Source organism: Colletotrichum graminicola, assembly GCF_000149035.1.
Source record: "Colletotrichum graminicola M1.001 genomic scaffold supercont1.67, whole genome shotgun sequence".
NCBI classification, from domain to species: Eukaryota; Fungi; Ascomycota; class Sordariomycetes; order Glomerellales; family Glomerellaceae; genus Colletotrichum; species Colletotrichum graminicola.
The window spans coordinates 145,260-165,031 of record NW_007361071.1 but is presented as its reverse complement, the minus strand read 5'-3'; the positions used below and the strand labels follow the sequence as shown (position 1 = coordinate 165,031).

Here is a 19,772-nt window from a genome sequence, read left to right as displayed (position 1 = left end):
CCCCGAGGGCGTATGAGGTTGGGAGGACGGCGGGGAAACGAGGCCGGAGAAGGCGACGAGATGAGATGAGGAATTTGCATTTTGCTCGAGGGTACGGATATGTTTTTCATAATAACGTAAAACGGGGGGGTTGAGTGATGGGGGGTTTTAGAAAAGGGGGCACCCGTGGATATTGCTTCAGGGCCAAGGGTGAATACAGCGAAGGCCCCCGAGTTTGACCTGCGAGGAAGACGACTGAATACCTAATACCTACTGTACGTCGGGACGTTTTCTGGAGTAACTTGGGCACGTGGGTTGCACGGACGGACTGAAGGATGACGGGAAGAGAACGACACCCGCCGTGTGTCGTGTGTCGGATGCCGAACTATGCTGCTAGGTGGCGAGCACGAGGATCATGCCAAAGGGGTTGAGTAAGTCAAAGGGAAGAGAAAAGCGAGAAAAGCTAGAGGGAAAGAGAGAGCCAGCCATCCATGGACGGGTGCGGTGCGCGCCCGCTCGTGAATGGGGGGGGGGGGGGGGGGGGGGGGGTCAATTGAAGCGTCTATCAAAACGCTGGTCATGATGGGCGATTTCCACGCAAAAAAAGAGACATACCCTTTTTTGTCGGTTCCCTGGTGGAGACTCGCCGCCATTCGAGCCTACTTACCTACAATATCTACCTTTGATAGAAAGCATGTATGTACCTATGTACAGTGCTACTTGAGGAAGGTGGGAACTGCCCACTGAGCCGTATTATTATATTGTCTCTGCCATGACATCGACGCGGAAAGGATGGCGGTAACCTTTGTGGAAGGGGCAGGAGCCTTTCATTCCCACAATCAGAAAACAGCTTTGCCAGCGACTTCCCAACCTCGACGTCGCACTCATTCAGCTTTTCCCAACGAAGCAAAAAAAAAACAACAACCAGGCACCAGGCAAGGGTACTGATCATCTCCCCCACACGAGCATGAGCAAAGGGAAGGAGGGAAGGGACAGAACGCGGATGGTGTGGAAGAAGGAAGGGCCCGGCTCTTCTCATCATCGAGGGGTACCTGCCGTTATGCTGGTGTTGGCGTTGGCGTTGGCGCTGGCGCTGTCGCTGTCGCTGGGAAGGGACGGATGGGACCGATGGCACACTGTGAAAGGTAGGTGCAGCGGGAACGGGAGGTACATCCTAAATGTACTTTATTCACATAAATCGCCCAACCTGCCCCCCGTTCCCTTTTCCTCTACTCCTTCTCTCTCATTTTCCCTCACCTCCTTCTCTGCTGACTTCACTTTTGCTGTTATTGCTCCCTGCAAGTTGTGGTCTTTTTGCGAGTCTGCGTTGCCGCTCGCCCGCGGCCCCTTTCGCTGCCGACTACTGCATTCACTGACCTGGAAACGGCAGCCCCTCTGGGCCGTCTGGGCCTTCGGTACCGTTTTCACACCGTTAAGAGCTCTTGTAAGTGCTACCAATTCGAATACTCGCCCTTTCCAAAAAAAAAACACTGCCGTCGTGGGACTCAATTGTCCAAGAGCGAGAGAATCTCGCCACATTGTCTGCTCTCCCAGAGGCGTCACGACCAGAGCAGAGAGAGAGCGAGGGAAGGCAAGGAAGGGGAGGGGAAAAGGGCGAAAGATGAGCCAAATCCAAGCCAATCAACCTGGAAACCCAAGCACCACCACAACAACACGACAGACACCAAAGCAACATGCGAATGCAGGCACGAGTGAAAGCCTCTTCCAGGACCAGCCATGCGGGCCGTGGCCTTTACGGGGTCGGCACCGGGCTAGGCCAAACTACGCCAGACATGGGATCCCACCAAAGAAAGTAACGACAAAAACCGAGTGAAGCCCGGACCCTACACCCCAAAGTACGCTTTACTGCGCACGCTACGGAACATCGACCTGCCTTACCGCGGCACTATCGCAGTAAGAAAAACAGCCCACCAGCAATTGCACTAGTTGGCATTGCTTGCTTCCACACAACCATTTGACCACTCATTATCTCATTTCTGCCGGCCGACGAGAAGGGGGGGAAGCTGAGGACACAGCTGCCCACAGTCAATGATGACCAAAACATGGTATGGTGTGTCACCAGAAAGGGTGCGCCTTTACCGCCGCTTTGGCTTCTTTTGGGCTCTATGGGCGGGGCACCCTGCAGCAATTAACCGTGAGCGACGAACGACAGCGGCAGCCTTTGGATGCACCATTTATTTCTCGCACAACGTACGGCCACCTGCGCGACACTGCACCTATCTGCATTTTCTTCCCTTGAGCAATCTGCTGCGACGGACATGATTGCTTCGCTCCTCTGGGCCCGCCATCTATTCTTCCCCAGACGCTGGCACTGGGCAGGGCCTCCCCACTTACACCGGCGGCCATCTGGCTCACCCCCCTCTCCCGGGGATGGTGGTGACGGGGAAACCCTCAACCACGCGCCATGGGGGAGCCATGGCGGACTGCGAAGTGCAGTTGGACTGCTCGCCAAGTTTTACTGAGTGAGCTGAGCGCGGTACCAGACTTCGCCGGATATTTCACATTGGCAGTGCCCTGACCATTACGCTGTTATATCCTACCGACCACCAAACCTGCTAGGCTTCCATCTTCCTGTTTCTTTGCATCACTGGTCGGGTCACGCACCTCGTCTTCTGCGGCTGCCATTATCATCTGCCCCGTTATTTCCCCGGCATTAGGAATATCTTCCTGCACCCTCTTTTCTGGCTGCAAGTTGCAGTCTTCAAGCTTCTTGGCGGATATGTACCCTACTGTCATGGTCCAAGCGGACAAGATTGTTACACATCCTAAGCTGCCGTCTTTGTTTCAGAGACAGCGGCCACGTGCCAAGACGAAGCTGGATTTGATGCAGAGCCGACCCGAGGATCCTCCTCTGAGCGAGGACATGCTGCCATTTTCACCACAAGCTACGGAAGTCATCGGGGTGTCTCTTGGTTGAGCGGCCGCGCCATTGTCGTAGTCACCTGGGTGATATTTGGCCTCAAGGAATCTAGTGTGCCACTGAAAACGTGGCCACGATGTGAAGAGAAGGTTCTCGATCCTATTGGGCCGTCATCTGTGACACCGAGGAATTGGGATACTGTTTGGGACTTTGGGAGATGCAATGCACTCAAGGCTGAAAACGAGGTCACACGAGATTGGCAAGGAAAGCGTGCCAAAGAAAGACGCAGCAGGAAGACGGAACGGAAGCCGTGAAACGACTAGGAAACTCTGGGAATAACGACAAGCATAAAAGATACGCGGCGACCGACGTAGACGATGAAGCCGGACGATGTTATCAGCAAGGCAACGATTGGTGGGCAGCAAAGTGGCACTCAGTCTGGGGAGAGGAGAGAGGATGGCCGGTATGGAAATGGTAAAGAGTGGGTACTTATATGATAGTAGACCAGGCGACTCTGAGAGATGCTGCTAACATCAGATTGGTGGCTGCCTATCATGTCACTAACCTAGTCACGTGATTGGCTATGGATAGGGAGCTCTAGGCCCCCGGGGCCATACGAAGCCCGTGCCACACTAGTCCATAAACGGATAGACTTCAAGTCTTTGAGCATCTTCTGGGGCTGGGCGATGAAACCAGTGGAGCGCGTCGACATCAGCACCGCCCCCCCGGGGAACCGACTCTGCTGATTTGCCAGGCAGCCAGACAGACAGCGACCGACCGACTGATACCCAGGGACACACAGCTGCGGTGGGAATAGGACACACTCACATTTCCACTTACTCTCATACTCAGTTTCGCATTCGCAGGAGAGACTCGCCAACCCACCCACCACCCTCTGTCATTCCGACAAGCTCGAGTTGTAAGCCAGCCACGATATCGTGCAGCAAGCCAGCCAGAGGGTCAGCAAGAGAAAGTGTGTTTGTGTGCGCGCGCGCGTGTTTGTGAGCGTGTCTTGCGCATCGACCCAGACAGACGAAGAGACTGGCCAGCCTGATTCCGATTCGGGTGGCCTTGCAGTTGTCCGTTGCTTCGAGAGTGGCAGTCGTTAGGTAAGACCTGGCCGTTTTTTTCCCCTTCCTTTTTCCCCCTAATATTCTTGTCGGCGGTTTTTTTTTCGTTGCATTTGGCGCTGATTCGCCCCCCCCCCCCCATCGCTTGCTTTGCTTTGCTTTGCTTTGCTTTGCTTTGCCTGCCTGTCGTGTCCTGTCTTCCTCTGCCGCCAACCCGAAAGTCGTACCCTTTTTTTATTTTGTGTTTTAATTCTCTACAATCCTCGCACCCCCATCCCAATCAAACCCCCCCTGGGCCACCGATAGAGTTGGTAGGTCTTATTTCAACCGTCTCGTGACCGTTGTTTGATGCAATGACGCCGTGTTCTTGATGGCTGATGGCCGTTGGTGTGCGTTGCTGTTGATGCCCTCTGATCGCGCAAGTTCGCGATTTTTTTTTTCTGGCGCTGCAGGCTTTCGGCATCATATTCGCCCCCCCCTTTGCCTTTGTCTCCCCGTTGTATTCATTGCCTTGCGTTCCCCCATCCAGCCAACCCACCCATTCATCCATCCATCCATCCATCCTGTGTCAGGCTAGAGCCTCAACTGAAATCTTAGCTTGCAAGACGCATCTCGCTCGGCGGCGCTGCCCGTCTGTCCGTCCGTCTTGTTGGTTGTTGATTTTGTTCTTGCGTCGCGCTTCTCCTGGATGGACCGACCTGACCCTGTCTCTCTCTCTCTCTCTCTCCCTCTTTCCCTAACATTTCCCTTGGACTTTTTTATTATTATCTTATTGTTATTATTTTTTATTTCGCATTTCTTCCTCGCCCCTTCCCATGTCAGTCAGTCAGGCAGTGTCAGTCCAGTCCAGTCCCTGTCCCCTTGCGCTCGCCGCCTTCCTCCGCCGGCCTTCGTCGCCCCCCTTCCCTTCCCCAAAGGACCCAGTCAAAGCCCGGTCCTCCTTGCCTGCGCAGCCCTTCCGTCCATCCGTTCCTCCCTCTCTTTCTCTCGCTCTTTCTCTCCCACCTTCCGCCCGGCGCCAATACCCCCAGCCAGCCAGCCAGCCCAAAACTCCCCTCAGCGCAGCGCACCTCTTAGCCAAGCCAAAAGCGGCTGGTCCACTTGCTGATTTTCGCACGCACCCGCTACTCGTTCGTTCGCTCGCTCGCTCGCTCCCCCCCCCCAGCACCACGCACCACGCACGACGCACCACGTCCACACACACAACCGCGACGCGCGACAAGTCTGCATCGCGATAACCCGCCGCCGTGTCACTTGCCATCTCATTCGTCTACTGCTCCATCTCAATGGACATTGGCTCATTTCGCTGCAGTCGCTAATTTTCTCAGTAATCGCTCGATGGGTCGCTTGAGCCGACCACAAACATGAGTACCTGGATGAACGAGTCCGCGGTCCCCAACCACAATGGAAACGCCTTCCCGCACATGAACGACCCGAACGCCGCCGGAGCCATGATGGATCCCTCAGCCTTCATGGGCAACCCTGCCCACTTCAACCCTGCCCAGTTTGCCAATCCTCAACAGGCGCAGCAAGCCCAGCAACAGCAGCAGCAGCAACAGATGGCCGCCATGCAAAATGGCCAAATGCGCAATGCATCGCCTTCATCCTTCCAGAACCCCGCCTATCAAACGAATCCCGTCATTCCATCCAAGCGACCTCGCCCGCGCGAAGATAGCCTTGCCGGCTCACCGCGACAGAATCCCGGCATGCTGCCGACCTCGCGCTCCGAAACCCCCCAGACCTTTCCCGGCTATCAACCCGCCGGGATGCCTCAGCAACCCCAAGGCCAACCCTCGCCCTATCCCCATCTACAACCCAACGGTTCCGCCAACGCGACGCCTTCGCCCATCATGGCGAACCAGCTACGCCCCGGCAGCGTGCCCCAGCGAGTTGCGACCGCGTCGCCGCATCCCTTCTCCCCCGGCGCGCAACAGTTCGCGCCCCAAGCCTCGCCGAACCCGTCCGAACATGGCACCCCCCAACCGAACCACTACATGCAGCAGCAGCAAAACATGCAGAACATGCCTCAGGGCTACAATCCCAACTTCAACCCCTCGCCCTCGCCCGCGCGACCGTCTCCGAACCCGAACGCGATGGCTGCCTCCGGCATGATGCCGCAGCAGATGCCGCAGCAGATGGGACAGATGCCCCAACACATGGGTCAGATGCCGAACCAGATGCTGCCCCCAAACATGCAACCCCGAAACCCCATGGAGCAGCAGCAGATGGCCGCCTACCAGGCGCGGCTGGCGAAACAATTACAACAGGGCACGATGCAAGGGATGCAGAACATGCAGAACATGCAGATGCAGAACATGCAAATGGCGGCCCAGATGCAGGCCCAGAACATGCCCCAAGGCCGTGGTATGATGCCGAAGCAGCCCATGCCCATGCCCAACGGCCAGATGCCCCCCGGCGCCATGCGGCCCCAGCCGCAACAACCACAACGGCCGATGCCCGGGTCCAATCCCGAATCCTTCATGAAGTCCCTCAACAACTTCATGGCAGCCAAGGGCCAACAACTTGACCCTAACCCGGCCATTGGCAACCGCCCCGTCAACCTTCTAACGCTGTTCCAATCAGTTCAGTCCAAGGGAGGTTACAAGCCTACGACTGCTGGCAACCAGTGGCCCAATGTTTCCAACAGCATTGGCTTCCATCCCGGTCAGATCCCCCAGGCGCCGCAGATGCTGAAGGAGATCTATGAGAGAAACCTGCTCCGCTTCGAGGAGGCTTGGGCAGCGCAGCAAAATCGACAGCGCATGATGCAACACCCCAATCAACCAGGCATGCCGGGCCAGCCAGGCCAACCCATGCCGCCCGGTGCCCAGTCCCAGTCGACTCCCACCAAGCAAATGTCCCCGCAAGCTCAGATGCCGCCCCAGCAGCAGATGATGCCGCAGGGCCCACCGAACATGCCTCCCCAAGTGCAGACTCCCGTCAAGCAAGGGTCATTCAGCGGCCCCTCTCCGTCCGTCAACGGCTTCCAGACCCCCCAGGCGCCTGGACCGCATACCCCGGGGCCCGGGCCGCAGGGCCACGCACGCAACAGCTTATCGCGGAGCGTCGAGCCGACACCGGGTCACCCCCAAGGCTTCCCTTCTGCCTCTCCGGCTTCCGTCAAAGGCGGCGGCATGCACCCCATGACCGCGCCTCCCGGCATGGAACAAAATCCCATGGCGGCCTCTATCAAACCACGCATGTTGCGGCTGGCTCATGAATCTGACGAGTATACGCCCAGCGCCCGCCCTCTTGAGACGTATGGCGGAATCAACGTCAGGGCTTTCGACTTGAAGGGTTTAGAACTGCAAGGCCTGAAGCCCGATGTTCCACCTCCCTACGAGCTCGGCTACGTCGATCTGCATGCCCTTACGCGGAGCTTGGAGTCCGGCATCCACGGTGAGGTTCGGCTTGCCCTCGACACCCTGGCGGCCGTTACAGCGACCCAACACCAGGCACTGCACATCCATCTGAAGTACTGCGAAGAACTCATCGAAGCACTTCTGGAGTGCGCCGAGGAACAGCTGGACCTGCTTGTGGAAAACACGGAGGAGGCCTCGGCCGATATCCAGCTGACCCCCTACGAGGACATCGCGCGTGCCTGCTGGGTCGACAAGATGGGCGTCAAGGAGCTGCCCAAGTTTGGATCCCTCGAGTACGAGCTTGACCGCGCCGTCGAGCGCTTCTCCTGCGTCATCACGATCCTCCGCAACCTGTCATTCCCCGAGGCCGTCAACGACAACCATCTCGTGCTTGGCGACGAGCTGGTGATCAAATTTCTTTGCGCCGTCATCAGGTACCTCGGCACCAGGAGCATGCTCTTCCGGACGAACGCGAACACGCTCGAGTTTATGAAAGACGCCGTTATCCTATTGTCCAATATCGCGGGTGCGGTTGAGATCCCCGGTCGAGAGCAGGCATTATGCCTCTTGCATTTCCTCCTGGCATTTGCGCCGGCGCCCGGACCGACATGTGTGGACGACAAGCTCTACTTCCCACCTTACCAGCCTGGCGTGCACACGTACACTTTCCACGCCGTGGACGCCTTGGCCAGGTTCTTGGCTAGAGACCAGCCAAACAGGACACACTACAAGATGCTCTTCCTCATGGATGCCAGCAGCAGTCCGCCGTACGATTTGCTGACGCGGTCATTTGCTCTCGCTACCACTGTGGTTCCCATACAATCACCCGAATCTGCAGTCGCTCACATCGAAGCGCCCGAAAGGTTCTTCCGGCTCGTCGAGGATCGCAAGCCGTGGTTGATGCAAGGGCTCTTGGCTGCAGATATCCTTGCCTCGCTGGCTCCAGGGTACGAGACGGGCGTTGCGAGGTCATGGCTTTCGAGCGGCAATGGGTTCGCGCGAGCCTTGTACCATTTTGTCCAAGTCTTGGAAGCACAGTTTGAACAGCCATGGCAAACACGCAGTGGGCAAGGCGACCCAGCGGGCCGGGACACGGGGCTCGTGTATATTGCGACGTCGGGCATTTCCACTTTGAGGAGGCTTGCAGAGAAGGCCCGTGATCCCAACGATCCCAAGTCATCCGTCCCCGCCGATTCGTTGCCTTCCGAGGAAAGCCTTTTCAAAATGATGTTGATGCGATCTCCGGAGTGGACAAAGGACGGCGTTATCAAGAACCTCGTAGCATACGCCTCGGCGGACTCTTGAAATTTTAGTCATTTACCCCTAGAGGCTTTTTGCATGGCATCTGCGGGCAGTTGGCGATTTCGCTGCCCTTCTTTTCAAAAAAAAAAAAAAAAGTCCGTCGTAGAAGCGGTTGCTGATACCAGATATGGATATGTTTCGATCGACGAGGCGTAGCCAGCCGAGTCTTGTGCCTGACGCCGACAGCGGTCACCTTTGAGAAGGGCGCAAATCTTGTACAAGTGTTGTAACCAAAAAAAAGACATTAGGCGAGTGGGGAGGGAGTTTACTGGGAGCATGGAGCGAGGCTGCTTGGCCAGGGAGCCATTCTTTCATAGGTGTATATATGACGCGGCAATGCAGAAATACCTCCACAGACTGTTTAAATACCAACACATGCCGGGTGCTGCGTTATTAAACCGAGTTGAGACAAATGTAACCTCGTGTGGATGTATGTCCAGTTTTCTTGGGTAATTGCGCGGCCCTTTTCTAGGACATGTAGTAGTACATTTCTTTTTCTCTTTTTCGCCATAGATCCGACCCTTTGTATTTGTACGGAGAAGTTTGCTCAGTCGGTGAGCCCGTCGTCCCCTTTGGACGAGAGAGCCACCTTTATGAAATCCGTCTCCCCTCCTCCTCCTCCTCCTCCGGTATGATACATTTTTTGTAATTATACACCCCTTTACTTCCACTCTAGGCTACCCAGCCCGGTCAATCCTACGCCGCCGTTGCGGTCGTCGACGGTTTTGCGACGGGGGCGGCAGTGCCCAGCGTGTTGCTTAGCCACGTCTTGACTTTTTCGACGTGGAAGCCCTGTGGAAAGAGAGAGAAGTGTTAGTCTAGAGGTAATTCCCAGCGAAAGGACAGAGGGTAGCACGGCGCCGAGGGGCGTCAGGGTGCCTTTTAGGAACTCCCTGGATCACAAGGGGAAGAAGGGGGAGGAGGTGTGTGTGGGGGGGGGGGAGACAGGCTACAGCGCGATGAAGTACCTTGATCTGGACGTGGCCCGTCACGGGGTTAAGCTTGACCTCGTCGGCGGGGAAGCCGGCCTCACGGGCAAGGTCCTGGGCGAAGGCCTTTTTGTTGCCCTCGATCTTCTTGACGAGGGTGAACTTGGAGGAGCCGGCAGCCTTGGTGCGGGCGTAGACGGGGTACTGGTTGCCGGCGGTCAGGCCGATGACGTACGGCCTCGCAGCCGGGGTCTGTGTCGTTGTTGTAGTCGTTGACGACGCCGAGGCGGCGGCAGTGTCTGTGGAAGAGAAGCGTATTGAGGGTAAGAAAGCGGATGTTCTGGTCGGGCGGAGGAGGGAGGAGAGGCTGCTCGGCCGGGCGACGACGGCGGCAGAAGTGAGTGCGGAGCGCATGCTTGAAAAGACTGGCGCTCGTTGTGCCTGAATATGGGTGTGTATGCGGGTTATCGGATGGGTGAGAGGGTGTTCAGGTCCTGAGGAGGGGTGGGAGCGAGGCTGAGGTCAGGGCTGCGGATAGCTTCTAGTCGTGTACAAAATGTTTCTTCGCTGCTCTGAAGGGGAGGATTCGCGCCGGCTGAAGCTCGGGGACGGTTTTCGCGTGCCGACGGGCCCGTGCGCTCGACTCTGCTGGGTCTCCCTCGTCCGTCCCCACTCCTGTTCCCTGGCAGGTAGAGCCTTGTATTATGTCAGCTCGTCTCATGCCAGCATGCCTTATGTCAGCAGCACGCCTAGGTGAATTTTAGGCGGAACGGGAAAACCCCGGCACGAAAAACCCCCCACCAATTCTGGTGTTTGGCGAAAATGGCCAAAACTCTTTACTGCCCCTCAGCGGAAAGAAAAGATTCGAGAGAGCCACAGAGTCGATTCGCGCAGCAAACCCCGAACCGGACGCAACCCCCTTCTCCCCCCCTTCCCCTCCAGGCGACGACTCTCGTACCTCGACTTTTGACGATCCGAATCCCCGAGATCGAAAAGAAGGAGTAACGACAGTTCCTCTTCTCAACATCCAGAATACACGCACCCCACCGCACACCACACACACACACAAACCCGCCCATCATGGAGGAAGTTTACGCCGCCCTCGGCGAGGAGAGCATCCTGCCCAAGCTCGCGTCGCAGCTGTCGCGCCACCTCGTCTTCCCCCTGATCGAGTTCGAGGCCGGCCGTGCCGAGGAGAAGGGCGACGACGCCGGCGCCCGCCAGATCCTCGCCGGCAAGATCAAGCTGCTCGAGGACACCAACATGGCCGACTACGTCGCCCAGCTGTACCAGGACCTGAACGGCGGCAGCGAGGCCCCCGCCGAGTACGCCAAGAAGCGCAACGAGGTCATCGCCCAGCTCGAGAAGTACGAGCAGGACACGGCCAAGATCTCAGAGCTCCTGACCCGCGAGGACGTCGTCGGCGCCCTGCGCAGCGACAAGGTTGCCAACTTGGAGTTCTTGAAGAAGGACCACGACGTACGTCTCCCCCCCGCCACCCTTCCACGCTTTGTCTTTTATCATCATGAAGGACGATTTGGCTAACGCGACCCCCTTCTCCCCCCTTCCAGGTCACCGTCGAAATGGTCAACGCGCTCTACGAGTTCGGCCAGTTCCAGTTCCGCTGCGGCAACTACGGCGCCGCCGCCGAGCTGCTATACCAGTTCCGCGTCCTGTCTACCGACAACGACCTCGTCGCATCGGCCACCTGGGGTAAGCTCGCGTCCGAGATCCTCACCACCAACTGGGACTCGGCCGTCGAGGAGATCTTGAAGGTCAAGGAAAGCATCGACAGCAAGCTCTTCAACAACCCGCGCGCCCAGCTCGACCACCGCACCATGCTCGTCCACTGGGCCCTGTTCCCCCTCTTCAACCACGAGGCCGCGCGCGAGCCCATCCTGGACCTCTTCTTCTCCGCCGCCTACATCAACACCATCCAGACCGCCTGCCCCTGGGTCCTGCGCTACCTCATCGCCGCCGTCATCACCGGCCGCTCCCGCACCCGCAACTCGTCCCTGCACCAGAAGCAGATGAAGGACGTCATCCGCTACGTCCGCCAGGAGGCCTACGAGTACTCGGACCCCATCACCGAGTTCGTCTCGGCCCTCTACGTCGCCCACGACTTCAACGCCGCCCGCGAGGCCCTCCGCAAGGCCGAGGAGGTCTGCCGCGCCGACTTCTTCCTCATGTCCTCCTCGGACGCCTTCGTCGACGCCGCCCGCCACCTCATCTGCGAGAGCTACTGCAAGATCTTCAGCCGCATGAACATCCGCGACCTGTCGGCCAAGCTCGGCCTCAACCCCGACGACGGCGAGAAGTGGATCGTCAACCTCATCCGCGAGACCCGCCTCGACGCAAAGATCGACTCCCAGGAGGGCACCGTCATCATGAACCACCCGCCCAACAACGTCTACCAGCAGGTCATTGAGAAGACCAAGGGCGGCTTCTTCCGCACCCAGGTCCTCACCGCCGCCGTTTCCAAGTAGAGTGTGGGAACGGGTGTTTGGGGGGATGGCAGCGGCAGCGAGCGTAATGGCATGATTACACTTTTCTAAAAGGGAAAAAAGAAGAAAAGAGAATCAATAACTTATGAGGAAGAACAGGTAAAACGGGTCAATCGTCATCACGCAGAAGAAGAGGAAAAAACACATCCACAAAAAAGAGGAATCGAGGCAACCGGGTTCTTTTTTCTCTCTTTTTTATCTTATTTTTGTTTAAACATGACACACATAGGATTGGAACCTAGACACTCCGTGACCCTAACCGCCGGGGCAAAACCGACAGCGACACCCAGGCACGAACACCCGAGGCGGGTAAATAGGACCACCACCCCCCCCCCCTCCTGACCCGGTTGGGGGGAGATTGTTGGCTCATGGCGAGGAGAGGAGGTCAGGAAGTTGCCGTGGGATGGGGCAAACGTGGATCAAAGAAAAGAGAGAGAGCGAGAGAGGCCCTTTGGCCATGAGGGGTTCTCTTTTATTTTTATTTTTTATTTTTCAAAGACCCCTCGGTACCCACGCGCAACGCATGGAAGATGTCCCGAGGCTTCTTCTTTTCTTTGCATTGGCACGGCGTTCAGGGCAAAAAGATCAGGGGGGAGTGGTGGGGAGGTGGTGGTTGAGTGGGAAGAGTGGATGTGAGGAATCTCCACTGATTCGGGGGGAGGCCGGTCAGATTTGCAATGATAGAATCGCCGAGGGAGGAGGCGAAAGGAAAGGGGAGGGGAAAGACTGAAGAGATTCAACGCTTTGAATGGAATGTTACGTTTTTTTTTTAACTCTCCGCTTTCGATGATCGAGGCAAGGGGTAAATGTATCTGCCCGCTTTTGCATGAGAATTCTTGTTCCGAGGCTGGTCTCGCTGAGAACGGTGAGCGAGAGAGTGAGTCCTGTCGGCCGGGCGGAGAGGCCCTCCGGAGACGAATCTCTAGACGCTGTTCTGCCACGAAAGGACGGATAACAGAGACTGATGACGGCCTCGAGTTGAGGTGCGCCGTGATACGTAGTGGCTGAGGTATGCCTTCCTAGTAGGACTTATAACGTTGATGAATCGTAAAGTATACGATGTTCTCCATTCATCAAGCGTGTCTTCATAATTTTGTCTATGAGCCCCCTTCTATTCTAGTCTTTCCCACAACAACTACTTGCCCATCAATCAACGCCTCGTCTCGAACATACCCATGCCTGCAGACGGCCTACGGCCCGTCTTCACGCCCGGCCATGAACACCCGCCCCTTGATCTCCTCCACGACGCTATCCCGCATCCACCACTCCTGATTCTTCTCCCCCTCCTTGCCGTCGCCGCCGTTCTTGGCCTTGGCCCACGAGCTGCGGTCAAGCTGCGCGCGACGGTCCGCCCACTCGAACAGCATCTTGAGCCCGAGCAGCCGCTCCCTCGAGGACCCGTCCGTGCTGCGCTCCAGCACGAGACGCGCGTCCACAGCCGACCCGGAGCTCTCGCCGCCTGCACCCTCGGACGAGGTGGTCCGGTCGAGCACGGTGGCGCGTTCGGCGTATGTGAGGTCGCGGAGAGCGTCGAGACCGAACACCCACTCGAGGGGATCGCGTTTGCCGTTGTCGGTAACGTCGGCGAGCGCGTCGCGGCCGAGGGCGCGTAGCGTCGAAGTGAACGGTGCCTCTTGCGCGGGACGCCGGCGGAGATAGAGACTCTGGTTCTGCCGGAAGGCGTCAACAAGCGACGGGTTCTTTTCAAAATCGATCTCGAGGTCCCAGAACGCCGGCCCGGCGTTGGTGCGGATGCTGGCGATTTCTCCGAGCGGGGGCAGGAGACAGGGTGTGTGGCGGACGGTGGCGATCGCGTCGGCCTCTTCCTGCGCCGCCGTCGTTTTCCGGCGGATCTCGATGGGAGCCGAGATGGGCTGGCCCGTAGCCACATCTTTGGCGACGAGACAGCGGGGGTCCGTGGCCAGCACCCAGAAATGACGGAAGGCCTGGAGGTGAGACCGATTATCCATGACCGATGTGGGAAATATGGGGAAGAAGGCGATGAGCAAACTGGCGATGGCCATGTTGCTTGTGCCAAATGTGACCGTTCCGCATCCGAGGAATAGCGATCCGATGGCCAGATGGGCAGCCAAGTGCGAGCCGTACGGTGTTTCGGGGTCATCCCGGCCGTGCAGCAGACGGAGACGACGAAGCACGACGAGGTCACCGGTTCCCGCCATAACCATCGCGGCAGAGAGCGCAAGGACGTCCTGGCACATGCGGGCATTCGAACGAGCCAGCTCCTCGTCGTAGATGGGGTGGTCAAGGGGCGGCGGTCGCTGCGTGGCGGGTATCCGAGAGATGCGGATAAAGTGGTCGAGGTAATGAATCAAAAGGTCTCGTACCCTCGCAGACGCGCTGCCTGCATAACGCAGTGCGATTGAGAGGCAGATTCCTGTGATGATGCTGAAGAATGGTAGGTCGGTGCTCTTCAGCTTGGAGGTGTTGACCAGCTTGTGGCGGTTGCGGTAAGGCTTGGGCAGGCTCTCCAAGATCCATTCGAACGTCGGCTGGATCTTGCTCCACATGATGAGGTTCTTCGCAACGGTGCGCAAGAGCAAGATGTCAGGCCGGATGTAGTCGAACTGGACGATGGACTCGGGTACATCAATCTTCCGGGCAACGATATGGTCCTCGGATTTCATAAAAATCAGAGCCAGCGCCATGACCGCGCCCGCTGCTGCTCGGTCCAAGACGTGGACCATCTCCACCTTCTTCGTGGCAGTGGCGATCGTGACAAGACTTTCCGTGAGCTTCATGTCGTGGAGTCCGCGGAGGTCGTTCCCTTTGCCGAGGTTGATGAGACCGAGCGAGAAGCCGGCGGCAAGGCGGTAGCACTCGCTGCGAAGAGGCTCATCCTCGTCTTCTTCGTCAACATGCCCGATCTCTGACATCATAATCTCGCTCATGCGTCTGTGCTGGCTATTGCAGTATAGCAGGCCAATGCCCATAATGCCCGTCGTCTGAGTCAGCGGAGACAGGTTCAGTTCCGCGGCCCCTCGGGGTAGCATGCGAGTAACATGTACCGAGAGAAGACGGGTGATGAGAGAGTCCATAGTGCCCATGTAAGATGCGGCGAGCCCCAGCAACAGACCAACAGAGGTCATGGTGTGCTTGGGGGTCAGGTACTTGAAAGCGACCCATTTGGCGATGCCCTTGAGGTGGCCGTTCAAGCCCAGAGCGAGAAGGAAGCCGGCATGGCGATTGCTGAGGTCGTGACCGGGCTTATTGTACAGAATCCATGAGGTATCGATACCCTTCGCCTGTGGTGAAATTGCGAGCCCAGCAGCCACGCCCTGATGGAAGAAACCCCAGCAAACCTTCTCCTCGGTGAACAGTGCCTTGTCAACCCCGACAGTGACGTTTGTTGGGCGAACAACGCAGTTGAGATTGAAGCCGGCCACGTGGAACTTCTGCGTCAGGAGTGGATAGCGCAGGCTGTAGTATAAGAGAGCACGGCCGGCGGGGATGGCCAGTGTGCCGGTGGCTATTCTGGAGACGAGCTCCTTCTGCCTCTCGAGGTACTCGCTCTCCGACCATGCTGGGTCGGCTTCAAGGCGGACGACGCGGGCTTTGTGGGTCGACAAGAGGTTTTGAGCCTCGTTCAGACGACGATCCTCTTTAAAAAGAGCTCGTATGACGGCTTGTCGCTCGGTACCCTCGCCCTCGTCGTAGCCAATGTTGTTGTGCTCATCGACGCTCTGGCATATGGTTCGGTAATCCCAGGAGGCGTTGTGCGTGGGTGTCTGCTGGGTGTCAGTTTAGGACAGAAGAGGCGACTGACAAGAGAACTCACAAGAATGTTGGCGCCACTCTTCTGCAGGTTCTTGGTTGGTGCCAAGATCATGCTGATGTCGCCGCGGTTGACGAGCTCCAGCAAGTCCTTGGGCCATGAGGCTGGCGGTCGGGCCTGGCACCTTGATATCGAATCTTTCAGAGGAGTGAGCGCAGCCTCGGGGAGTGTCTCAAGAACACGACTGCTGATGCCTGCCGAATGTATGGCTTCAACCATACTGGATGGGCTGCTTTTCGGTGTGAGTTTCTCAAAGAGACGTTTAAACATCAGCGTTCTGGGGGTGATGGAGGCCCATCTTGAATCCTTTAGATGGTCTTGCTCAGCTTTTACTGTTTGAGAGTGGTAAAGATTGGCCAATGTCAGGAACGGGTGATATTGGCCGGTAGCGAGACATGTCTGGATCCAGTGGAAGATGTCAAAATCGACGCCCGATGGCTGAGTGAGAGGTACTTCGAGGCGGAACTCTGTTGAAGTCAGCATCGTGTGGCTCCATCGTCAAAGACTTTTTTTGCTCACCTGCGTCGTAACGCGGCTCCAGCTCCTCCTGGATTCCTAACTCATATATAGCCACGAAGTCGTGCCATCCAAGCCAGCGGGCAATCTGGCAGAGGACCACGCGTAATGGGGCCGTTCCCGGAGAAGCATATTCAGGACTCATTATCTCCAGCTTCTGCTCCTCCAGTAGGAGATGAAGGGCAACGAATATGTTCCATGCGGAATTCCCGCGGTTTTCTGCGCTGCGCTGCTGTCCGGTTGGCAGATAACCATTCGGACCAACGGCTTTTTCACCGAGCGGAGATGCCAAGTAGCCTTTGGCATATTGAATATGGGTAGACATGAACTTGGACTCACGAAGACCCGAGTTAGCAGAACCATCATAGTCGTCACTGGCGTCCTCGTCCAGGGTCCAGTCCCAGGCCCTAGTCTGCTGCCAACTGGGACAGCCCAGCGCATTGGGGGTTTCGTAGAGATGCAGTGTTTTCCAGTCCTCGAGGCTTTGGATCGACCCAAACGAGCCGGACTGGGCTCGTCTCTTGCGTCTGGTAGGTTTAACGGGAGGATTCTGTGTCGGGTTTGTCTTTCCGAGAGCGAGATAAATGGAAAGGAGCAGGATCACCACTGCGGACCATTCTGTGTCAGCGACCTCGAACTCTTCGCTCTTCACCCACATCATGATGTGCCACCAGCCGGGGAATATTTTCTCGGCGTGAGACGCCGGAAGAATACTGCGACACGCGTCCAATACTTTTCGCACCTGTGGATTCCGAGGTTGCAGTTGGATCTGGATCTGGTGGTGTCTTCCCTCGCCATCAACCATATCGACAATCCCCTTGGCTTTGGAGTACTTGAGACCACTGACGTTGCCATTAGCAACCTCGATGGCCTCGGACTTGCGATGGCGAACGTCTCTGTCGACGACACGCCCGCGATAATGCAGGCTGCGGACGTTTTCCAATGACATTAGCGGAAGGTTGATGGGGGTAATCTGACTCCATGGCGCCTGGATGCTCAGCTCCCTGCGGCCCTCGTGCCCTTCAGACAGGATGAGAATGACGGATATGTCACCATCAGTCACCTTGCAAGAGTCTACAACATGGTGGGCTCGACGGAGCGCGCCGCAAGCCAGCCGAACGGGATCTTCCGACGATGTCGAGCTTTTTCCAGGCTTTGGTGGAACGAGAAAGCGCGGTCCTCTCTGGAGGTCAATGGTCAGGAGCTGCAGTCTCTTATCAAGGGAATCCTGAATCCCGATGAGCAGCTCGCCGCGCAGGGGGTCATCAAGGGCGAACTGGGGCGCGGTCAGGATGAAGACGTTGCAATGTTCGCGAGCAGGTTGCTTAGAAAGCGAGTAGCGGACGTTGGAGTTGTCCAGAGAGATGGACTGGATCTTGGTGAACATCATTTCCTGGGAGAGGCCATCGAAGACGTGATCGTCCAAGCCCATATTATGAAAGCCCTCGAAATCACCACCAGCTCGTAATTCTTCCAGCACGCCGTCAATTGGGGCCTCCAATAAGCTGCCCAGACTGGGGTGGATAGTCTGGCTGTGATTGAAAGAACCGTAGCCACCACTGTGCCTAGGTCCTTGGCTGCCGTACGACTCGATGCGTTTGGATCCGCCATGCGCTGGCACCAAGGACTGTTCATTAAAGACGGAACGCTCCTGAGAGGCAGACAGGTCAGCGCGAGCCAACATGGAGCTCACTCGGCGGGATTGTCTCCTGTGATGGCCGGACTCTTTATCGAGGTCGAAGGAAGACACCAGGTCCAGCGGCTTTTCAAACTTGTCGACCTTGTCAACCTTTTCACTCTTCCTAGACCTCTTTCCTGGTAAAGGAGCGCCAAAGCTTTCGCGGAAGTTGGTCTGGATAGGGGTCGAGGCGCCGCTGGCGAAATGAGGCTGCATGGAGCTACGACGACGCTCTGCTCTGCTCTTGTCCTTTTTAAGGCGGCCGATGAAGGGATCCTCGTTCTTGATGTACGTTACCCTCCAGACGGCGTAAGTGCTGGCCTCCCGGTTGATAGTAACGGCGAGTATGAGGGGTTCGGAGTTGTTGGTCTTCGGAGCACCGGGATGTTTAATCTCCTCAATGTGCAAGATTTCTTCGGCGGGGTCGAGGAAGTGAGGTGACCTTTGCGTGTTCTTCTTCCTCTTGTCTCTGGCGGCACCATCCGGTCGGGTAACCACGAGCCCCAGTTCTTGCAAGGGGTCCAACAGGGACACCAGGCGCGGCCAGTGTGATTCAGGCTCATCGAGAGACGGCTCCCACATGTTTCCTAGCGTCGAGCCTAGTCTTAAGGGCAGAGACTTGGGCTTGTTCAGGCCCTCGACAGAGAAGACCGTGTGCTGCGAGCTTCGAGGAGAGGTAAGGGTGATCTGCGAGGAGACGAAGGAATTGGGCGGGACTTTGGGGAATTTGAGGGAGACGGGAGCAGTGTTGTCGCCTCTCTGCTTGCGCTGAATTATGACTCCCTGAGGTGCAGCGCAGGCGGCCTCAACCTCGAAGGGCATGTGGACGACATGGCTCGTGCCGGAGAGGAAGTAGACATGGGCCTGGGTACGCAAGAAGACGACGAGTGCTCGAGAAAGCCGGCGAGGCTGTTGGGGGGATTCGGTCGACTTCTTGTTGGGTTCTCTCTTCTTGTCGTCGTCGGACGTAGGAAAGGATGCGAGGAGGGCCTGGGTAACGGGCTCCTTCTCGAGATGGAACTTGTACGATTTGCGGAACACACCTCCTCGGCTCCAGACAACGCAATTCTTGGTGACCAGCAGCTCATCTTCAATATCGCATGTATCGTCGTACTCGTTGTGATCGGGTTCGGTGAAGATTTCCCAGGAGTATTCCGATGGCGGCCCATCTTCGTGGGCTACGTGCTGGAGTCCGCTAGGCTGGTGCAGCCCCAAAGACTTGACTGACGCCATTGCGATGCCCCATGTGTGGGATGAAGAAGGAGCAACGTCTTGTCAGATAGTCCTGATGGGGTATGAGGCCTACCTATGAGGGCGTGTTGGCCATGGCAGCCTCGGATCGGGGATTGTTGTTTGCGTGCGTGCGTCGTGTAGGCGGTGATGCTTCTTTTTATTTATTTTCTTGGAGTCGCGACTACGCGAATGAGTGATGGGAAGCTTCCACAGCACACAGCACACACCTAGCGAGTGGTTGAGTGGGGGAGGGGCATCTCACCCTGTACATCTGATTGGAGCGCTGCACAGTGAGGGGACATGCTCGTATGGGGGGCCCACTCCCTGTAGCGTGCTGCACGGTATGTACCGGGACACACTGAGAGCTCTCAGCCTCAGGCGCAGGAGCACAGAAGCTGCGCCCAGCTCTTCCCGGAAACCGAGGTACGTACCGGTCACGCCTCGTGACGTAGCGGAACAGCGCAACACTCACCCACGTCTTTTGAGCTAAGCTACGAACGATCGATTGACCGCGACTCGCAGACG

At 57.2% G+C, this 19,772-nt stretch overlaps 4 protein-coding genes across 4 annotated transcripts; 2 read left to right on the top strand and 2 right to left on the bottom strand.

Moving 5' to 3' along the window:
- Positions 1 to 5,294: 5,294 nt before the first annotated feature.
- Positions 5,295 to 8,597, top strand: GLRG_10810 (arid/bright DNA binding domain-containing protein; the record flags this gene model as incomplete). The annotated part of the gene is made up of 1 exon (XM_008101495.1): positions 5,295 to 8,597. The coding sequence occupies one exon, from the start codon at positions 5,295 to 5,297 to the stop codon at positions 8,595 to 8,597; it is 3,303 nt and encodes a 1,100-aa protein (XP_008099686.1).
- Positions 8,598 to 9,290: 693 nt separating this feature from the next.
- On the bottom strand, positions 9,291 to 9,937 carry GLRG_10809 (uncharacterized protein; the record flags this gene model as incomplete). The annotated part of the gene is made up of 2 exons (XM_008101494.1): positions 9,291 to 9,386; positions 9,563 to 9,937. 2 exons carry the CDS (start codon positions 9,935 to 9,937, stop codon positions 9,291 to 9,293), a joined length of 471 nt encoding a protein of 156 aa, XP_008099685.1.
- Positions 9,938 to 10,603: 666 nt separating this feature from the next.
- GLRG_10808 (eIF3 subunit 6 N terminal domain-containing protein) lies at positions 10,604 to 12,009 on the top strand (the record flags this gene model as incomplete). Its single annotated transcript, XM_008101493.1, has 2 exons — positions 10,604 to 11,002; positions 11,095 to 12,009. The coding sequence occupies 2 exons, from the start codon at positions 10,604 to 10,606 to the stop codon at positions 12,007 to 12,009; spliced, it is 1,314 nt and encodes a 437-aa protein (XP_008099684.1).
- A 1,208-nt stretch (positions 12,010 to 13,217) lies between these two features.
- On the bottom strand, positions 13,218 to 19,247 carry GLRG_10807 (uncharacterized protein; the record flags this gene model as incomplete). Its single annotated transcript, XM_008101492.1, has 3 exons — positions 13,218 to 15,773; positions 15,824 to 16,287; positions 16,340 to 19,247. 3 exons carry the CDS (start codon positions 19,245 to 19,247, stop codon positions 13,218 to 13,220), a joined length of 5,928 nt encoding a protein of 1,975 aa, XP_008099683.1.
- Between the last annotated feature and the right edge of the window lie 525 nt (positions 19,248 to 19,772).